General features: G+C 36.3%; 1 protein-coding gene across 4 annotated transcripts in view; it reads left to right on the forward strand.

Moving 5' to 3' along the window:
• The window catches only part of DNAI3 (dynein axonemal intermediate chain 3), a 94,423-nt gene that overhangs the window by 43,304 nt on the left and 30,849 nt on the right, over positions 1 to 20,270 (forward strand). For all 4 annotated transcript variants that reach the window (XM_046645720.1, XM_046645722.1, XM_046645723.1 and 1 more), the window contains exons 11-16: positions 6,037 to 6,126; positions 7,536 to 7,622; positions 8,757 to 8,885; positions 11,412 to 11,485; positions 16,018 to 16,162; positions 17,606 to 17,693. In XM_046645720.1, coding sequence (XP_046501676.1) covers positions 6,037 to 6,126; positions 7,536 to 7,622; positions 8,757 to 8,885; positions 11,412 to 11,485; positions 16,018 to 16,162; positions 17,606 to 17,693 — 613 coding nt within the window. The remainder of the gene's footprint in view (positions 1 to 6,036; positions 6,127 to 7,535; positions 7,623 to 8,756; positions 8,886 to 11,411; positions 11,486 to 16,017; positions 16,163 to 17,605; positions 17,694 to 20,270) is intronic.

Raw genomic sequence — 20,270 nt, forward strand, 5'->3', positions numbered from 1 at the left:
GTCAGAGTGTACTACCTATTTTATCTTCCAGGAGTTTTATGATTTCAGGACTTATCTTCAAGTCTTTGATCCATTCTGAGTTTCTTTTTGTGTATGGCGTGAGATAATGGTCTGCTTTCGTTCTTTTGCATGTGGCTGTCCAGTTTTCCCAACACCATTTATTGAAGAGACTGTCTTTTCTCCATTGTATGTTCTTGGCACCTTTGTTGAAGATGAACTGTCCGTATATGTGCAGTTTTATTTCTGGACTTTCAGTTCTGTTCCATTGATCTGTGTGTCTGTTTTTGTATCAATACCATGCTGTTTTGATCACTATGGCTTTGTAGTACATTTTGAAGTAAGGGATTGTGATGTTTCCAGCTTTGTTCTTTTTTCTCAGTATTGCTTTAGCAATTTGGGGTCTTGGGTTGACTCATATGAATTTTAGGATTCTTTCTTCTATTTCTGCGAAGAGTGTCATTGGGATTCTGATTGGGATTGCATTGAATCTGTAGATTGCTTTGGGTAGAATGGACATTTTCACTACATTTATTCTTCCAATCCATGTGCATGGAATCTCTTTCCATCTCTTTATGTCATTATCTATTTCTTTCAATAATGTCTTATAGTTTTCATTGTATAAGTCCTTCACCTCCTTAGTTAAATTTATTCCTAGGTACTGTATTTTTTTTGTTGCGATTGTAAATGGAATTGTATTCTTGAGTTCTCTTTCTGTAAGTTCATTATTAAAGTACAGAAATGCAACTGATTTTTGTAAGTTGACTTTGTACCCCGCAACTTTACTATAGTTGCTAATTATCTCTAATATTTTTCCAATGGATTCTTTAGGGGTTTCTATATATAAGATCATGTCATCTGCAAACAGTGAGAGTTTCACTTCTTCACTTTCTATTTGGATTCCTTTCTCTTGCCTAATTGCTCTGGCCAAAACCTCCAGTACTATGTTGAATAAGAGTGGTGATAGTGGGCATCCTTGTCTTGTTCCTGTTCTCAGAGGGATGGCATTCAGTTTTTGCCCAGTGTGTATGATGTTGGCTGTGGGTTTGTCATATATGGCCTTTATTATGTTGAGGTAATTTCCTTCTATCCCCGTTTTGTTGAGTTTTTATCATAAATGGTTGTTGGATCTTGTCAAATGCTTTCTCTGAATCTATTGAGATGATCATGTAATTTTTATTCCTCATTTTGTTAATGTAGTGTATCACATTGATTGATTTGCAGATGTTGAACCATCCCTGTGTCGCTGGTATAAATCCCACTTGATCATGATGTATGATCCTTTTGATGTATTGCTCTATTCAGGTTGCCAATATTTTGTTGAGGATTTTTGCATCTATGTTCATCAGTGATGTTGGCCTGTAGTTTTCCTTTTTGGTGTTGTCCTTGTCAGGCTTTGGTATCAGAGTGATGTTGGCCTCATAGAATGTGTTAGGAAGGCTTCCATCTTCCCTAATTTTTTGGAATAGCTTGAGAAGGACAGGTATTAAATCCTCTCTGAAAGTTTGGTAGGATTCCCCAGGGAAGCCGTCTGGTCCTGGGCTTTTATTCTTTGGGATGCTTTTGATTATTGTTTCAATCTCTTTACTTGTGATTGGTCTATTCAGATTCTGTATTTCTTCTTGATTCAGCTTTGGGAGGTTGCAAAAGTCTAAGAATTTATCCATTTCCTCTAGATTGTCCATTTTGTTGGCATATAGTTTTTCATAGTATTCCCTCATAATCTGTTGTATTTTTGTGTTATCCATTGTAATTTCTCCTCTTTCATTTCTAATTTTATTTATCTGAGCTTTCTCTCTTTTTTTCTTTGTAAGTCTGGCTAAGGGTTTGTCAATTTTATTTATCTTCTCAAAGAACCAGCTCCTTGCTTCATCGATCCTTTATACTGCCTCTTTTGTTTCAATAACATTTGTTTCTGCTCTGATTTTTATTATTTCTCTCCTTCTGCTGACTTTGGGCTTTGTTTGTTCTTCTTTTTCTAATTCAGTTAGGTGTAGTTTGAGATTGCTTATTTGGTATTTTCTTGTTTGTTAAGGCAAGCCTGTATTGCTATGAATTTCCCTCTCAATACGGCTTTTGCTGCATCCCATATGAGTTGGTATGGTACGTTTTCATTTTTATTTGTCTCCAGATATTTTTTGATTTCTCCTTTAATTTCTTCAATGATCCATTGCTTGTTCAATAGCATGTTGTTTAGTCTCCACATCTTTGTCCCTTTCTCAGCTTTTTTCTTGTGATTAATTTCTAGCTTTATAGCATTGTGATCAGAAAAGATGCTTCTTATTATTTCAATTTTCTTCAATTTATTGAGGCTTGCCTTGTTTCCTAACATATGGTCTATCCTTGAGAATGTCCCATGCACACTTGAGACGAATGTGTATTCTGCTGTTTTTGGATAGAATGTTCTATATATGTCTATTAAGTCCAACTGGTCTAGCTTTTCATTTAATTCCACTGTTTCCTTGTTGATTTCTTTCTGGATGATCCATCCATTAATGTGAGTGGAGTGTTGCAGTCCCCTACTATTATTGTGTTATTATTAATATCTTCTTTTAGGTTTGTTAATAGTTGCTTTATGAACTTTGTTGCTCCTGTCTTGGGTGCATAGATATTTATAAGTGTTATTGCTTCATGATGGAGTGTTCCTTTGATCATTATATAATGCCCCTCTTCATCTCTCTTTACCTGTCTTATCTTTTTTTTTTGCCCCCCAAGGAAGATTAGCCCTGAGCTAACTGCTGCCAATCCTCCTCTTTTCTCTGAGGAAGACTGGCCCTGAGCTAACATCCGTGCCCATCTTCCTCTACTTTATATGTGGGATGCCTACCACAGCATGGCTTGCCACACAGTGGCTTGTCTGCACCCGGGACCTAAACTGGGGAACCCTGGGCCGCCGAAGCAGAATGTGCACACTTAACCGCTGCACCACTGGGCTAGCCCCTACCTGTCTTATCTTGAAGTCTACTTTGTCTGATATAAGTATGGCAACACCTGCTTTCTTTTGTTTGCCATTAGCTTGGAGTATCATCTTCCATGCCTCCCATCCCTCTGAGCCTGTGTTTGTCATTGGAGCTGAGATGTGTTTCCTGGAGGCAGCATATTATTGGATCTTGTTCTTTAATCTATCTTGCCACTCTGTGTCTTTTTATTGGAAAATTCAATCCATTTACATTTAGGGTGATTGTCGATATATGAGGGCTTAATGCTGCCATTTTATCACTCGTTTTCCAGTTCTCCTGCATTTCCTTTGTTTCTCGTCCTGTGTATTTTAGTCTACCAGTTATGTAGTTTTTTATGATGAGTTTGTTTGTTTTCTCTTTATTTATTATTTGTGTCTCTGTTCTGATTTTTTGTTTGGTGGTTACCATGAGGTTTATATTCAAAATCTTGTGTATAAGATGGTCCCTTTTCTGATGACCTCTTATTTCCTTAGACTAAACCAATTCAGTCCCTTTCCTCTTCCCCTCCTAAGGTGTTTTGCTCACATCTTATTCCATCTTGTGTTATGAGTTTGTGGTTAAAATGACAAGATTATCTTTGTTTTTGGTGCTTTCCTTCCCTTTGTCTTTAATGCTATATTTGATTATTTGCTATCCTGCTCTGATTGTGTCTACCTATTTATATCCTTACTCTGTGCTTTGTAACCCCTTTCTCCCTTTTATTCAGGTATGAGGGCCTTCTTGAGGATTTCTTGTGGGAGGTGGGGTCTCACGGCTATGAACTCCCTTAGCTTATATTTGTCTGGGAAAGTTTTTATTTCTCCATCATATCTGAAGGATATTTTCGCTGGATAGACTGTTCTTGGCTGGAAGTTTTTGTCCTTCAAAGATTTGAATATGCTATTCAGGTCTCTCATAGCCTGTAAAGTTTCTGCCGAGAAATCTGCTGAAAGTCTGATAGGGGTTCCTTTGTAGGTTATTTTCTTCTGCCTTGCTGCCCTGAGTATTCTTTCTTTGTCATTCACTTTTTCCAGTTTCACTACTATATGCCTTGCAGTAGGTCTTTTTGCATTGACATATCTAGGAGATCTGACAGCCTCTTCCACATGGGTTTCCATCTTCTTCCCTGGGTTTGGGAAGTTCTCTGCTATTATTTCTTCGAACAAGCTTTCTGTTCTCCTTCTTGAATACCTATAATTCTTATGTTGCATTTCCTAATTAAGTTGGATATTTCTCAGAGACTTCTTCATTTCTTTCTAGTCTTATTTCTCTCTCCTCCCCTATATGGAGCATTTCAACATGTCTATCTTCAATTATGCTGATACACTCCTCTGTGATGTCCACACGAGCATTCAGGGAATCCATATTTTGTCTTATTTCTCCCATTCATCTTTAATATTTCTGATTGATTCTTCTTTATAGTTTCAATCTCTTTTGTGAAGTAGCTCCTGAACTCATTGGATTGTTTCTCTATATTCTCTTTTAACTTGTTGAGTTTTTTTATAATAGCTATTTTGAATTCTTTGTCATTTAGATTACATATTTCTGTGTCCTTAGGACTGATTTCTGGGTACTTGCCATTTTCTCTCAGGTGTGGAGAGCTAATATAATGTTTGATATTGCTAGCAGGAGTGGCTCTGTTTTTACACATCCTCGTGTTATTTGGTCACAGTTACACATATCGCCACTGGGTAGGGGTCAAGAGCCGTGTATTCTGAGCCATCTGCCTTCAGCAGAGGTCCCAGGCAGTGGAACCAGTCTGGGTGGGTAGGGGGAGGGGTGTTTCTCCTGTGTGCTCTCGGGGTTTTCTCCCTCTGCCCTCACTATCTGCTCTCCTGGGATGTTAGCTTGATAAGGTGACCCCCTGTGAAAACTTTCACCCAGGTAGAGAGCTTCCCTCTAGGCTGCAAGGGCCCACCAAGAATACTTGATGTTCCTGTGAACAAACATCCTCTCCCCTGTTCCTTCCCTCTCAGAAGCCTCCGCAGTCTTTAGGGGAGGGAGTGAAGTTTTCTCTTACACTGTTCCATCTCCTCCGAGGGGGACTCCAGCCTCTCTGCCCTCTGTTGTATGGCTGCATGGGTCTCTCCAACGTTTTTTGTGTTGTGTTTGGGTGTCCTCTGTTGGAGTATGAATGTCCTTTTTTGTTGCACATTGGAGGGGAGAGGTTACTGGGAAAACTCACTCTGCCATGATGTGGACATCATCCTCCTTTCCTCTGTTTTGAAGAATATCTTTAAAAAATAATAATAATAATTTCTTAAAGAAATAATGCAAATGATTTATTTTGCCTTTGTTCTAATCAAAACTATAAGAAAGTATTGGAAATTTTTATTTTCAAAATAGAGGTTTCTCTAGAATCTACATAGTACCAAATAAAACAAGATAATTCACCTCAGTTCCCATGTGAAAACTTCAGCCCAGTGGTGGTAAACCAATGGCCTCTGGGGCCTATATTTGTGGTTGTTATGTTTAAAGGAGAATGGGAATCATGCAAGTGTTTTGCTTGGTGGTGATAAAGTAGTGACAAAGTCACATAGGTGACTTTGGTTAATATACCTGTTCCTTCACACTTGTATACTCCTTGCAGGGCTGCCTCCCTACCCTCTAGGCACTTGAGTTTGTTCACCTTCTGGGGTGTGTATTATTTTAAAATTTGAAATATTATCACTGGCAATACTTCCATCTTCTCTCACTCAACACATTTCATTTTTTGAGTGCTCACTATGTGCCAAGCTATGTACACAGGAGGGAGCAAGACAGAGAAATATCCTGCCCTCACAGAGCTGACCTTCCACACTTTTCAGAAACACTCGTTTCATAGTCTTTTTGTTCATAAAAAATTATAACCTGCCCCACCAATGACCATGGGGAGTAGAGGAGGGGAGACCTGGGTCCCCTTGAGAACACACCTGCTCTCATATGCATGGCCAAGGTCCATGGTAAAATTCAGCAAAGCACCTTCCAATCCAGAGGTAGAATTCTGGTTGCATTTTTAATGGATAGCTATAAAATTAGACTTTTGATTGTCACAACATTTTCCCTCCATAATCTCAATAGATTTTCTCACTCTTTCTTGAATTTGTGGGGTTTACATTAGTTAATGCTGGAGAGCCCAGATGACATCTTCTGCTTCAAGTTCTGTCCGAGTGACCCTAACATCATTGCTGGAGGCTGCATAAATGGGCAGGTACTTATGGACTTTTTTTCAGGTATTTATTAATTTAGACAACATTCTGTACACATTTTGATGGTAGTTTTTTTAATTTAAGGATTCATTCAGCAGAAGGAATCCATGCCGATTGTGTGCCCGTCACCATGACGGGAACTGGAATATAAAGTTGTGTTAGACATGGTGTCAGGGTTTGAGGTGTCTACAGGGTAACCCAGTTATGATAACAGGAATGAAACCGGGTCAGATCTATTTCCGTTGCTGGAAAGAACCACACATTGTACGAGATTCTACAAAAGAGCAAAAACCATGAGAATTAATACTTCTTGGTCAAGAGGCCTCTTCTGAAACTTCCCTGGGGATAGGAGTCAGGGGATGATCCAGTCTTTAAACATATATTCACTGGATGTGAATTTTTGCTTTTTTCTTCTTTCCCTTTTGAGTTATCAAACTCCTATAAAATTTAGATCCTAGCATCCAGTTGCCTGTTTCTCCAAAAAAGCAAAACAACTTGTTTTATGATCAGAGTTTAAATTCATGGTGATCCAGTGAGTTTGACCATTACAAGCATATAGGGTCTTTTTGTGTGTGGTAGGAAAACTTCCTTGTGGTTGAAATTTAAATGTCTGTAGCGTCCACACCTGTTTATCCAGAACCAAAACAACCAGGAAATTTTCTCCCTCAGCTCTGTTCAATAATAAGTAATGGTCATAACGATGACCCGAAGCCCATCCTCCAAGTCCTGCAATCCTGAAATGCCTTTTTCACTCATTATGGAAGTAATACAGCTTTGTTTTAGAATATTTTAGAAAAGCAAATGGCAAAAATAAAATTCTGTAATCCTGACATTTTTTTGTTAACATTTTAGTGTACTGAAATGACTTTTAATCAATGAAAATTAATCTAGTTTCGTGTTGCATATTCTACTTTAATCTGATTTTTCCAAAAATGACCATCCATGTGCACGCAAATTCGGAGTTGGCTGTAATATTTGATTAAATAGAAATGATCATTTCTCAGTCTTTTTGGAAAATTGGGTGTTTGTACTTAATTTTGGAGAACAGGCTGTTTTGGGTCTAAAGCTACTGTCCCCCAAATCATAGCACATTCCCAAAGACAAAGGAAGAATTCTTCCCAAAGCAGAGGGAATTGCATGATGTTTATCTTGGATTTAACAAAATACTAGCATTTATAAACACAAGCACAAAAATCAAAGTGCTGAAAATACTTTTATAGAAAAGAAAACTTTTTTGATATTAGCTTTAAAAGTTGCTGACTTACCTAAGGTGTAGGCTAAATTTAATTATCCCCCAGGGTGATTGATTTATCAGAGTGCATACCAAAACCAGTAAATTTCTAAAAATCTTTTAAGACCTAATTAGCTGTTTCCTGGAAATATGTTGTAATAACATTTATTTCTGTTTTAGATTGTCATGTGGGATATTACCGCACATGCAGATCGCATAGAAAACATCAAGACAGGTGGTAGCAGAAGTAAAAAAGTCACACTCAAGGTTAGCTTTCTATAATTTTTCATCTGCAAGTCTTTCCATTTCAGGAGTTTATCAAAAAGTGCATAACAGAGATGCCAACTAAACAAAGACTCAGTAGAGAAAAAAAGTATTTTTTCCCAAGCCTTCCCATCTGCTTGTGGACATGTTCTGAATCACTTTTATGTAGGCTCTTGATTAAAAACACCACCAAACAGGTCACAGGCTGTTAAGTTCTTTTTTGTTGTTATTGTTGTTAAATACAATGAAGGGACCAAGTGATTTTCCTATAGTGATGTAATTGAAAGAGTCCTGGACAGTAGGGCCATGTATACAGGGTCTGGATCATAGTACTGTGAATTTGGACGTGTCTCTTCACCTCAGCAAGCATCAATTTTCTCATGGATAAAATGAAGGAGTTGCAATCCTTTCGAATAATAATATACTGCGATTTTGTGAAGCTGTGGATTCTGCCAAGAAGGTTGGGAAAAGATTCCTCTACTCCCAACTCAGTACTTACTCACCATAGTGCACTCTCCACCCCCAGTTCTTCAACCTGAACATCAGTGGGTATCTCACCAAGCAGCAGTGGGATGTGGCTTTCTGTGCATGCAAAGAAATACCCCTTCAAAGATGGGATCTTAGGGCTGGCCCAGTGGCGTAGTGGTTAATTTCACACACTCCACTTTGGCCCGGAGTTCATGGATTTGAATCCTGGGTGCAGACTTACACACTGCTCATCAAGCCATGCTGTGGTGGCATCCCGTATAAAAAGCAGAGGAAGATTGTCATGGATGTCAACTCAGGGACTATCCTCCTATAGCAAAAAGAGGAAGATTGGCAACAGATGTTAGCTCAGGGCCAATCTTACACACACACGCGCGTCTACATGTGCAAAAACAAAGATGAGATCTCACTATTCTTTAGGGAGTGGGTCAATAATTCTTGTTAAGTTACAAATAAAATCTTAGACTAAGCTGAAGGAGAAAGTAGATAGTCTTATTGCCTAAATATACAATACATAGAATTACTAATTTACATTTTTCCTTGAACTGGTATTTCTCCAAGTTGTTAATTTTAGTTGGAATGATGAGTAAAGAATGAGTTCATTCATCAGCTCTCTGAAATTAGCACATAACTTTCTGTTAACATTTTCAGCCTATGTTTCTCCTTGAACCAGACAGTAATAAGGAAGCAATGTATATCAGGCACTGTGCTGTCTCCTCAATAGAAAATGGACATAAGCACGTGATTACAGATATTCATTGGCTGCCCGACACATTTGAGGTGAGTTTTAACAGCTTCATACTTTTCTCCTGCTGGATTGTAAAGTTTTGGAAGATTTTATTCAAAGAGGATGTTTCAGGTCAACAATTCATTTACATTTAAATTATGAAATGACCAAGAACTCGGCATCAAACAGTTGTGTCACTGTTGTCAGACCAGTATCTGACTTGGGGATGAGAATAAGGCCAATGTTTCAACTCCAATGGCTTATAAACCACTAAAAAATGTAGGCGGTGTCAACATTGATATAATACTACAGTGGAGAAGAGAAGGGTTTGATATGTAAAAATAGAGTACAAATATTTCACACCCTTAGACTTTGTGGATTTAAAATGTATGATTTCTACTATTTGGAGCAGGCACCTTGAGGATCTGTGACATGTAGTGATGTGTCATGAACTGAGTGCGCCATGAGGGAGGTAGATGAAAATTAGCTGTGCAGTGAGTGAGCCCAGCTGACTGCCCAGCATCTGCACTGAAGTTTGGCTTTGTGGTTCTGTACTAGACTCACAAAGACTTGCGTCTGTGAAACTGGTAACTGGTTAGCTCCCCAAATGCGTCTCTCACTCAAAGACACTAAGGATCTCCTATGTGCTTTGAGGAGTTAACAAGTGAGAATATCAAGGAATATTCTGAAAAATTAGGGTTATAAAAGGCAATTAGCCCTTCAGGGTATTCAAATGGATTATGCAAACAACAGTACTTTAAAAGTTATAAAGGACTAGAATAAATAGCCCAGATACAGTTTCTGTTATTTATAAAAGTTTAACATATGTAACGGAAGTTAAAGCCCAAGAGAAGGAACTCCATTTTAACTCATGTCATACACACAAATTAATTCAGATAAATTGAAATGGAAATAACAAATCACAGGAAAAATACAATAAATTGGAATAGAATATCATATGGCTGGAATGGGCCTAGTTTTCTAAACTAACTAATGTTGAAAGAAACTCAAAGCATACACATGTAAACTTCTAAATTAAAAAATGAAAAGTAAATAACCAAATGCAGGAAAATGTTTGCCCCAAATGTGGCAAATACAAATTTACACTAAATAAGCAAAAGACATAAACTGAAAAACAATTAGTAGAAATACATGAAAATCATTCAGCCTTGTTAATATCAAAGAAATTAACAACGAAGCAACAATAATGTGCTGTTTTCAACCTATTTAATTTTTAAATGAAAATTTCAAATAATACCCTGTGTCAGGATGAAATGATGAAATCAGCAAACTGTTGCTAGTTCTAACATACAACTTTTGGAATATGATTAGTCAATGTAGTTCTTAAATCATCCAAATTTTCAAACTTTATGACCAGTAACTCAAATTTTAGGAATTCATACAAGGAAATAATCCAATTTGTGTCTCAAGATACAAAATTACACGCATACCTTGACAATGTCAAAGTGTATCCATGAAAGAAGATTGGAAAAAAATATAAGGTAGAATTATATTTTATTTTAAAACCTTCTATTTTCCAAACTTCTGTAACATTATTATGTGGTTTCTTAAAATCATTAAAACATAAAACCCCATGGCAGGCACATCTCTGGGGTCTGGCGCTTCATGCATCAGGGAAGGCTGGGTAGAGGAGAGCCAGCGTGGGTTCTGGGTTATTTGTCAGATCCAGGGGAAGTTGGCAGCCACTCTCCAACCAGAAGGGGTTCATGCTGCGGTGGTGTCAACCAGGTTCCCCGGGTCCCATCTCCTGGGATGTCTGCAGGCCTTGACAGAGCAGCACTTGTATCCCTCCCACTCCTACTTTCACTATTTCTTTGCTGCTGAAAGCCCCACCTTTTCTTACTATTTTGCTCAGTCGGTCCTACCAAGCAGTAGGGAATCCGGGAAACTCCTGTTTCCCCATTGATTCGAGAGTGGCCCCTTCATAGGTTGCCACAGAAACTTTCACCGCGTCTGAGGGCGAGCTGGTTGGAATTTTGTACCTTCTAGGACCCTGAGGAGTCATGAACCCTCATTAGACTCCCATGTGCTAGCAGAGCAGTGCCCCTAATTACTGAAAGATGCAAGCACCAAGGCATGAACTGCATGCTGTTGGTGTCTAATTTAACCCTAAGCCTCTTTTCTGTTGATCTTACCTGCTTGAGCTCCTATGTTCGGCTCCGTAGTTAATAGTGAAAAACCGAAAGAGCCTACATTTCTAATAATAATAGATAATGAAATTATGATATATAATCTATATATTACAAAGCTATAAGAATGATTTATGACTGCATAGGTAAGTGTTCAAATTATATTAATTGAAAAATCTTAGGATAGAAATTTATATGCATGCTAATTAAAACTATGTAAAAATGTTTCTGTAAAAAAAACTGGAAAAGAATATATGGCAGAATTATGTTTGATTTTAAAACCTTCTATTTTCTAAATTTCTGTCATAGTGTTATATTCTCTAAATAAAAAATTAAAGAAGGAAAATTTTAAAATGTAAAAAGTTATGAGAAAAAGGTCATTACCGTTCTAGGTATATAGAACTTACTTATTGCATTTTTAAAAAATAGATTAACAGAATGGGTACTGTCTTTGAGAATCGAAGTGGAATATGCTGTCAACTTGTCACCTGTTCAGCAGATTGGTATGTCTTATTTTAAACAGTTCTTAATATGTTTTCATACAATATATTCTTTTTCTTAGATGCTCCTAAAATCATTGTCTCTGTTCCTTAAATAATCTTTATTGTAGCAATTAAACCTAATGTAACTAAAGGACAGAATGTTAGAGATTGCTGCTGGTTAAAAAAATCTTTTTATAGATACAAATATGTTGTAAAAAGAAGAATTAACTAAGATTCATAGTTGATAATGTTGGATAACATTATCCATAGTTATTCTGCTTCTTCACATTCTCATATTTGTACATTTGTAATTTGTGTTGCTTATATTCAGTTTTATCTCACAATTACAAAATTAAAACATTGAATTGGGAAAGCTTTTAAAAAGAGGAAGACTTTAACATTTTTATTGCATATTTACAAAAAGTTTTAATAAACAATTCAGTAAGTACGTTAAAGTGTCTATTTTTTAAAAATTGCATCTCCCAATTTATAGAACTAAAAATTCATAACGAAGTAGGAAGTGTGAAGAGAAATAGTATTATCTAGCATTCAAATACTGGCAAAATTTTACCATTCCAAATAGCTTTGACCCCAACAGACATAATGACACCTTGGGCCATAGATGCCACAACAGCAGGAGAAGCAGCTATGCAGGGGCAGGCGAAGGCATAAGTAACATGAGCAGCAGCCATGAGCAAAGAATAGGGGAGACGTGGTTAATCCCATGGGCACGTATTGGGTAAGGTTCTGTGATTGCAAGCAACAGAAATTGACTATGGCTAACTTAAGGGGGAAAAATAAATTTCTTGGAAGTTTATGCCACTTCTCTACCTACTAGGTGCTTTAATAGGTTAACTGTTTTTATATTCATAACAACCCTGAAAAATGCTTGTTGATAGAGGAAGTGAGGCTCTGAAGGCAAATACATATATAGTGAGCTGTATATATAATTATACCCTATACTGTAACTAGCAAGTAAGGATGCTGCTGAATCAAAGGAAGAGCTGCCTCAGGCCTCAGAAAGAGCCCCAGGACTTTGGGTAGCAGGAATTTAATGGCTGACTCCTTCCATATGAATGAGTCAGTTCCAACTATTTCGGTCACTATTGATGAGTCAGAGCGACAAGAGAGACTCTGACTTCTGTTACGTCATGAACTTTGGCCAGGGAAGGAATGGCAGAGCACCTTCAGTGACACCTTGAGTGACAGTTCCAACCTGACTGCATGCAATAGGAAAGAAACAGTTCCCCAAAAAACAATTATAATTCTTTTGCCAAAAAAAAAAGGAGAGGAGGGGTTGTTGCCCAAGCAAAAACCACACATGACACTTATAGGGCCATATGGAATATTATGCAATAATTAAAATTTATTATTATTTCATGGAGAAATTTTTATGGTATAATGTTGATTATTAACAGCGGAATGCAAAGCTATACTGTCCTTCAGTAGCCTTGGAGAACATTTAGAAGAACTGAACAGACTAAAAATATTACATGTACTTTATTGAAGACTCAGATCCTTGACTGTTGTTTATAATGATGGCCCTTGAATTTGGAAATATTCTGGAATATTCTGGAAATAGTTCCTTCAAAAATTGTTAAAGTAAGAAAAAGTTTATGCATTTAGAAAAACTTAACTTTTAGCTATCTGGAAAACTCATCAGCCTGTATCCTTTATATTTAGCCATTCTAAACGTTTTATAAAATAATTTAAAATTAGGTTCCATTAATTGAGAATATATGACTGATTTATGCAGAAAGTTCAACTGAAGTTAACGGTATTTAGCAAAACCATTTCATGAGTAATGCAAATTAATGGTATAAATCATATTCAAGAAGAGCTATATAATTTTGAAAAACAATTTTAAACCAACTATATTTATATTTTAAAACAGATCTTATTACATCATTTGGTACTCCCCCAAGGATTTATGTTTTGACAACACAAAATGATTAATATTTTTATTAATTTTAACTATTTATTAAGATGCATAAATGGTTAATGTTAGATAATTCACATAAATAAATAAAAGTTTTGTTAGTCTTGCTTGAGTTACATCTGTATCTAAATACTTTAATTTACACATCAAAATTCCTTAGTAATATCTTAAATTTTTTAATCGATTTACTCATAACCTCAATGATAGAAATTATGGAGCTAACATGGCATATTCATTACAGCTCTCATATTTTTTCACATAATCAATATGAAGACGTTTTTATACTAAAGTACTACACAAGTATCATTATAAATTTTTTTGCCAAGTTTATTGCACTAAAAATGACACTCTATAGGGGCTGGCCCCGTGGCCGAGTGGTTAAGTTCTCGCGCTCCGCTGCAGGCGGCCCAGTGTTTCGTTAGTTCGAATCCTGGGCGCGGACATGGCACTGCTCATCAGACCACGTTGAGGGAGCGTCCCACATGCCACAACTAGAATAACCCACAACGAAGAATACACAGCTATGTACTGGGAGGCTTTGGGGAGAAAAAGGAAAAAAAAATAAAATAAAATCTTTAAAAAAAAAATGACACTCTATAGATGTGTGGAACTTTATTAAGACTTTTCACACACATTCCCATTTGATTTCCGTAATCAACCTGAGAAAGGAGAAATAATACTCATTGGATGCCTACTATGTAAAAAGTACATTAAACTCGACTTTGCATATGAGTAAGTTGCCACTATACATATATTCATGACACCAAAAACAAGCAATAAAAGAAAAAAGATAAATTGTACTTCATCAAAATTTAAAACTTTTGTGCTTCAAAAGACACTATCAAGAAATTGAAAAGACAACCCATGGAATGAGAAAATATTTGCAAATCATATATCCGATAAGAGATTTCTATCTAGAATATACAAAGAGCACTTACACCTCAACAATAAAAAGACAACCCAGTTTAAACTGAGCACAGATTATCAATTGACCTTTCCCCCAAAAGCATATACCAAAGGCCAATAAGCACATGAAAAGATGCCCAACAACATGACCTGTCAGTGAAATGCAAGTCAAAACCACAAGGAGACCTAAAATAGCCAAAAGATCGTCTTTGTCAAGACAAAGAAGATCAAAGTTGGAAGACTCATACTTCCTGAACTCGAAGCTTTCTGCAAAGTTATAGGAATAGAAACGATATACTGATACTGGCATAAGGATAGACATATAGATCCATGGAATAGAATTGAGAGTCCAGAAGTAGACCCATACCTCTATGGTCAGCTGATTTGCAACAAAGATGCCAAGAGAATTTAATGGAAAAGGAATAGTCTTTTCAACAAACAGTGCTGGGACAACTGGATATCCACATGCAAAAAAATGAAGTTGGACCCTTACCTCACACTGTACACAAAAATTCACTGAAAGTGGTATAAAGACCTAAATGTAAGAACTAAAACTATACAACTCTTAGAAGAAAACATAAGCATAAATGTTCATGACCTTGGATTAGGGAGTGATTTCCTAGATATTATACCAAAAGCACAAGAAAATGCAAATCAAAATCAGTTTTGATGAGATGCCACCTTGCACCCACTAGGATGGCTATAATTTTTAAAAAGCAGAAAATATTAAGTGTTGATGAGGATGTGGAGAAATTGGAATCCTCATACATTGCTTTTGGGAATATAAAAGGATGCAGTTGCTTTGGAAAACAATCTGTCAGTTTCTCAAAAGGTTAAACATAGAAGTTACCATATAACCCAGGAATTGCACTCCTAGATATATACCCAAGAGAAATGAAAACATGCATCCACGCAAAACTCACACACAAACATTCATGGCCGCACTATTCAATAGCCAAAAAGGGGAAACAACCCAAATTTATTTATCCATTCATCAGCCTATCAACTGATGAACTGATAAGTGAAGTGTAGTATATCCCGTACAATGGAGTATTATTTGGCAAACAAAGGAATGATGTACTGCTATATACTACAACATGGATGAACTTTGAAGACATTATGCTAAATGAAAGAAGCCAGTTACAAAAGACCACGTATTATGTGATTCCATTTACATGAAATGTCCAGAATTGACAAATCTATAAAGACAGGAAGTAGATTTGTGGTTCCCTAGGCCAAGAGGGAAGAGTTGGGGGGAAATGGGGAATGACTGCTAATTTGTACAGGGTTTCTTTTTGGGGTGATGAAAATCTAAAACTGTTTGTGGTGATGGTTGCACAACTCTGTGAATATATTTAAAACTATTGAATTACGCATTTTAAATGGGCTAATTTTGTGGGATATGAGTTGTATTTCAATAAAGCTGTTCCATTAAAGAAAATTGTGTCAATGTCCAAACTCAATTTTCATATAGGATAATATTAGTCTCAAGACTAGCAAAGTTATTAAATAACCCTATAAACTGTAAATTCTCTAGAATATAAAATGCAAAACAGTCCCATTTCATTTTTTAAAAATCTTAATTTCAGAGATATTGAAATACAGCCACAATCACATTGCTAATGTGTAGCAGCAAGAATAGTAGTCCTGAGGTTGTACTTCTATTTTGTACTTAATAAAAAATAAAATGTAAACTTTTTTTTTAAAGCACAATATGTTTTTGGGATATCAGACCCCAGAAAGCTTTAACTCCTCAACCCACAGAGAAAAAGAAAGAAGAAAGTATTGAAATTCCTTTTGACGTACCATCTACTTTTTTGCATCTAGATCTCGCCTGGAAACCTCTCTCTAAGGTAAGTAACATGGGAGTTAGTCCATCTATTTGCTTTCATACATTCTATAATTTATCTGCATAGACATACAGGTATACGCGCACTCTAAAAGTAGAGCGGCTCAAATTAACACAGGACTTTACAATCCAGGTATTCATTTATCCAATAAATTCCTTGATTGAGAGTTATGATGATGCTTGTCTAGATCAAGCCAGAAATCATAATTATCGTGAACTTGAAATTGATATTTGTTCATGTATAAGCAAGCCACAACTTACAAATGGTTTCTATAATGATTATTCAATTGCATATCAGTTGCTTGAAAATTGACAGGCTCACAGGTTAACCTGGAAATGCTAATTTTAGCTCTATTGTAGCCAAAATTCTATTTTACACCTCAGTAGTAGGAAACAGTATTGTAATACCACGACGAAGCAAAATAGAAAAATAATTGAACGAGAAATTATTTGTACTTATCTTGAATGGCATAGCTTTATTGAAATACAACTCATATCCCACAAAATTAGAAAAATAATTGAACGAGAAATTATTTGTACTTATCTTGAATGGCATAGCTTGCAGAAAAGCAATCTTAGTTTAAGAAACATATGGCTGTGGATGGGATCTGTGTGGAAAGTATGAATGGACATCTGATGTTGATGACTCTTTTTCTTTAGAATGTCTAATTCTAGTTCCAATGAGTACTTTTCTTTTCCTTTGATTTAAAAGTATCACTAGAATTACATTATTATGTATTTGCTCCCAATGGAAGAGAGAGCACGGAGGGGTGAGCATATTCCTGAAGTATTAGAAATTAGAAAAAGAGAATTAGAAACTTCCTGGGTAGGATTTAATGAGCTGTAAATAGTTAAAAAAGAAACAAGCAAACGAAAATTCACCTAAGAATAATCGTATAGCAGGTGGACAAACATCCCAATGGAGAGAAGTGGGGTGGAAGAGGGAGCCATGAGGGAAAGATTTAAAGCGTGACAATTTTCCATTCTGGTGCAGACCCAGGGCCACTTCTGCAACTCAGGGGCATGTGTGTCCCCAAGGTGGGACTTGGCAGTGCCAGGCAGATACAACGTCCCCACACAACTTCTGGAGTTTCATTTAACTGAAAGATTTAGGGAAAAGGGGAACAAGCCATTATTTTCTATTAAATCCAACAAGGATGTATTATGGAATAGAATGCAAAACATTTTCAGAAATTAAACAGCACATGAGACTTTGGGATTTGGAAATGACGCCCTGGACAAGCTCCTTTCAGGAGCAGTTTTAGAAACCATGGTTTAGGTGCTTCCCATTGAGAAAAGCAGCTAGAAATCTGAAGGAGAATGGAGAAGGGAAGGACAAGGAGGTGGGAATAGAAATCTGGGGGAATAAAGGAAAAGCAAGAATAAATCACCCATGGATACCTTAGGGGGATATGGAAATAATCTTTCTTATATGTTCTCCCAAAAGATAAGGCTGTCAAAGGGTGAAACAAGCTTAGACCATTGCCCAACCAAGATAAGTCTGAGTGAAGACCATCTCCAGTACAAAGCACAAGGTAACTGCCTCTGCTCATTAAAAAGGCATTTAATCGTTTGCGTGTTAGTGGTTCCATATGTGTAAGGTGAGTTACTTACTGGTTTGCCTAATTCGTAAAAAGAATACGGAAAATCAAACCCTCCAATATGGAACTTTATAATGGCCAAAATAGCTTTAGCCAACACATTAAAACTGCCTATACACACAGAAAGATTTAACAGAATTCAGTTCAATTTAGTTTCACAAACATTTATTAAGCACACATATATTTTTGAAAATTCACTACATTAAGAAAATTTAATGAAGCCCACTTAAAGAATATGTATGTGCTCAAAGAATAATTCTATAAGATGGAATATATCTCAAGTCTAGCAAAACAAGTTATGAAATGCTAAGAAACAAATTACCATTCTCAATCAGAATATAATCGAAAAATTAATATTTGTGCAGTACCATGATAAAACTGAGTAAAGAAAGAACAGTTGGCTTCTAAATTGATCGCAACTCAACCCATGCACCTTTGTTGAAGTAACTGAAGGATGCACATATAAGCTGTCAAAACTATTAACATAAAGATGTGCATGAATGTGCCACCTTGAGAACAATGCGCAATGAAAATGTACAAGAATCACTAGCAACTGAAGTGGTTTCATAACGTTTGCTTTATCGAAAGGATTTTCATTTATAAATTTTTCAACAGTCACTTAAATGATAAGACATCTAAGAAAAACATACTCTATATCTAACACCCAGCTTGGGCAAAATTCACTTTGAAGCAATGTGTTTCATACATACAACTCAAAGACCTCATGCTAAAAAAAAAAATGGGGTCACTAAATTTTATAGACATTTTCAAAGCAATATGAAAAGATTGCGTTTTTTTTAGTATTTGGGCCTGCTTCATTCCGGAGGGAAGCTAAGGTGAGCACTCTCCTCCTCCTCTTTATATTCAATTATTGGTTACAATTTGTTGAATTCCAGTCATGGGTCAGGTTCTGTGCTAATACTGCGTGTGCTTTCATTCATTTAACAAGTATTTATGAAGTGCTTATTTTGTGCTAGGCCCTGAGGGTACAACAGTGAATAAAACAGGTGGTAATGATCACAAAAATCCTGCAGGCTGGGAATTTTCATTACCGTTTTATAATTAAGGAAACCAAGACTGACAGAGGTTAATGTCACTTGTAAAAATGTAAGTTTATTGTAACTTATTAATTGTCCTACTCTTATTTTTTAACCTAATAAAAAGAGAAGGCCATGAGGATATTACGTGCTTTTACCCAGTTTATATTAAGGATATCACTACACCTTTTAAAGTGTGGTTTTTTTCATTATTCACTTTTAACAACTTTATTGAGATGTAACTGACATACAAAAATGCACACATTAAAGTATTCAATTTGGTATGTTTTGACATATTAAAAACACATGAAACCATCACCATGATCGAGATAATGAACATATCCGTCACTCCCAAAAGTCAACTCATACAGCCATTGCCTTTGTAATCCCTCTGGCACCTCTCCCACTTCTACTTCCAGACCACTGATCTGCTTTCTGTCACTATATATCAGTTTGCATTTTCTAGAATTTTATGTAAATCGTACAATATACATTCTGTTTTTGTCTTGCTTCTTTCAATCAGGGTAATTATTTTGGGATTCATTCATGTTGTTGTGTGTATCAAAGGTTCGTTCGTTTTTATTCCAGAATAGTATTTCATAGTATGGATATACCATAGATGTTTGTCCATTCACCTGTTGATGGACACTTGGATTATTTTCAGCTTAAGGCTATTGCAGATAAAACTTCTATGAACATTCATATACAGGTCTTCGTATAGACATATGCTTTCATTTGTCTTGGGTAAATTCCTAGAAATTGAATGATTAAATCATATGGCAGGTGTATCTTTCACTTTTTTTTTTTTTAAAGATTTTATTTTTCCTTTTTCTCCCCAAAGCCCCCGGTACATAGCTGTATATTCTTCATTGTGGGTTCTAGTTGTGGTATGTGGGATGCTGCCTCAGCGTGGTTTGATGAGCAGTGCCATGTCCGTGCCCAGGATTTGAACCAACGAAACACTGGGGCAGCGGAGCGCGCGAACTTAACCACTCGGCCACGGGGCCAGCCCCTGTATCTTTCACTTTTTAAGAAACTGCCAAAGTGTTTGCCAAAGTGGTTGTACCATTTTACATTCCCACTAGCAGTGTAGCAGAGTTCTACTTCTTCCACATCCTTATGAACATTTGGTATGACTAGTCTTTTTAATTTAACCATTCCAAAATGTGTGTAGCGAAATCTCATTTGTATTTAGCTAATGACTAGAGATGTTGAGCATATTTTCATGTACTTGTGCGCCACCTGTATATCATCCTTGAAGTGTCCAAATCTTTTGTGCATTTTTTAATTGGGCTGTTTTCTTATTAATGAATTTTGAGAGTTCTTGATGCATTCTGCATGATACTCCTTTGTCATATATATGATTTACAAATATTTTCTCCCAGTTTGTGATTTATCTTATTCTCTTAACACTGTCTTTTGAAAAGCAGAGGTTTTTAATTTTGAGGAAGTCCAATTTATCAATTTGTTCTTT

The sequence above is a fragment of the Equus quagga genome, chromosome 18, assembly GCF_021613505.1.
Source record: "Equus quagga isolate Etosha38 chromosome 18, UCLA_HA_Equagga_1.0, whole genome shotgun sequence".
NCBI classification, from domain to species: Eukaryota; Metazoa; Chordata; class Mammalia; order Perissodactyla; family Equidae; genus Equus; species Equus quagga.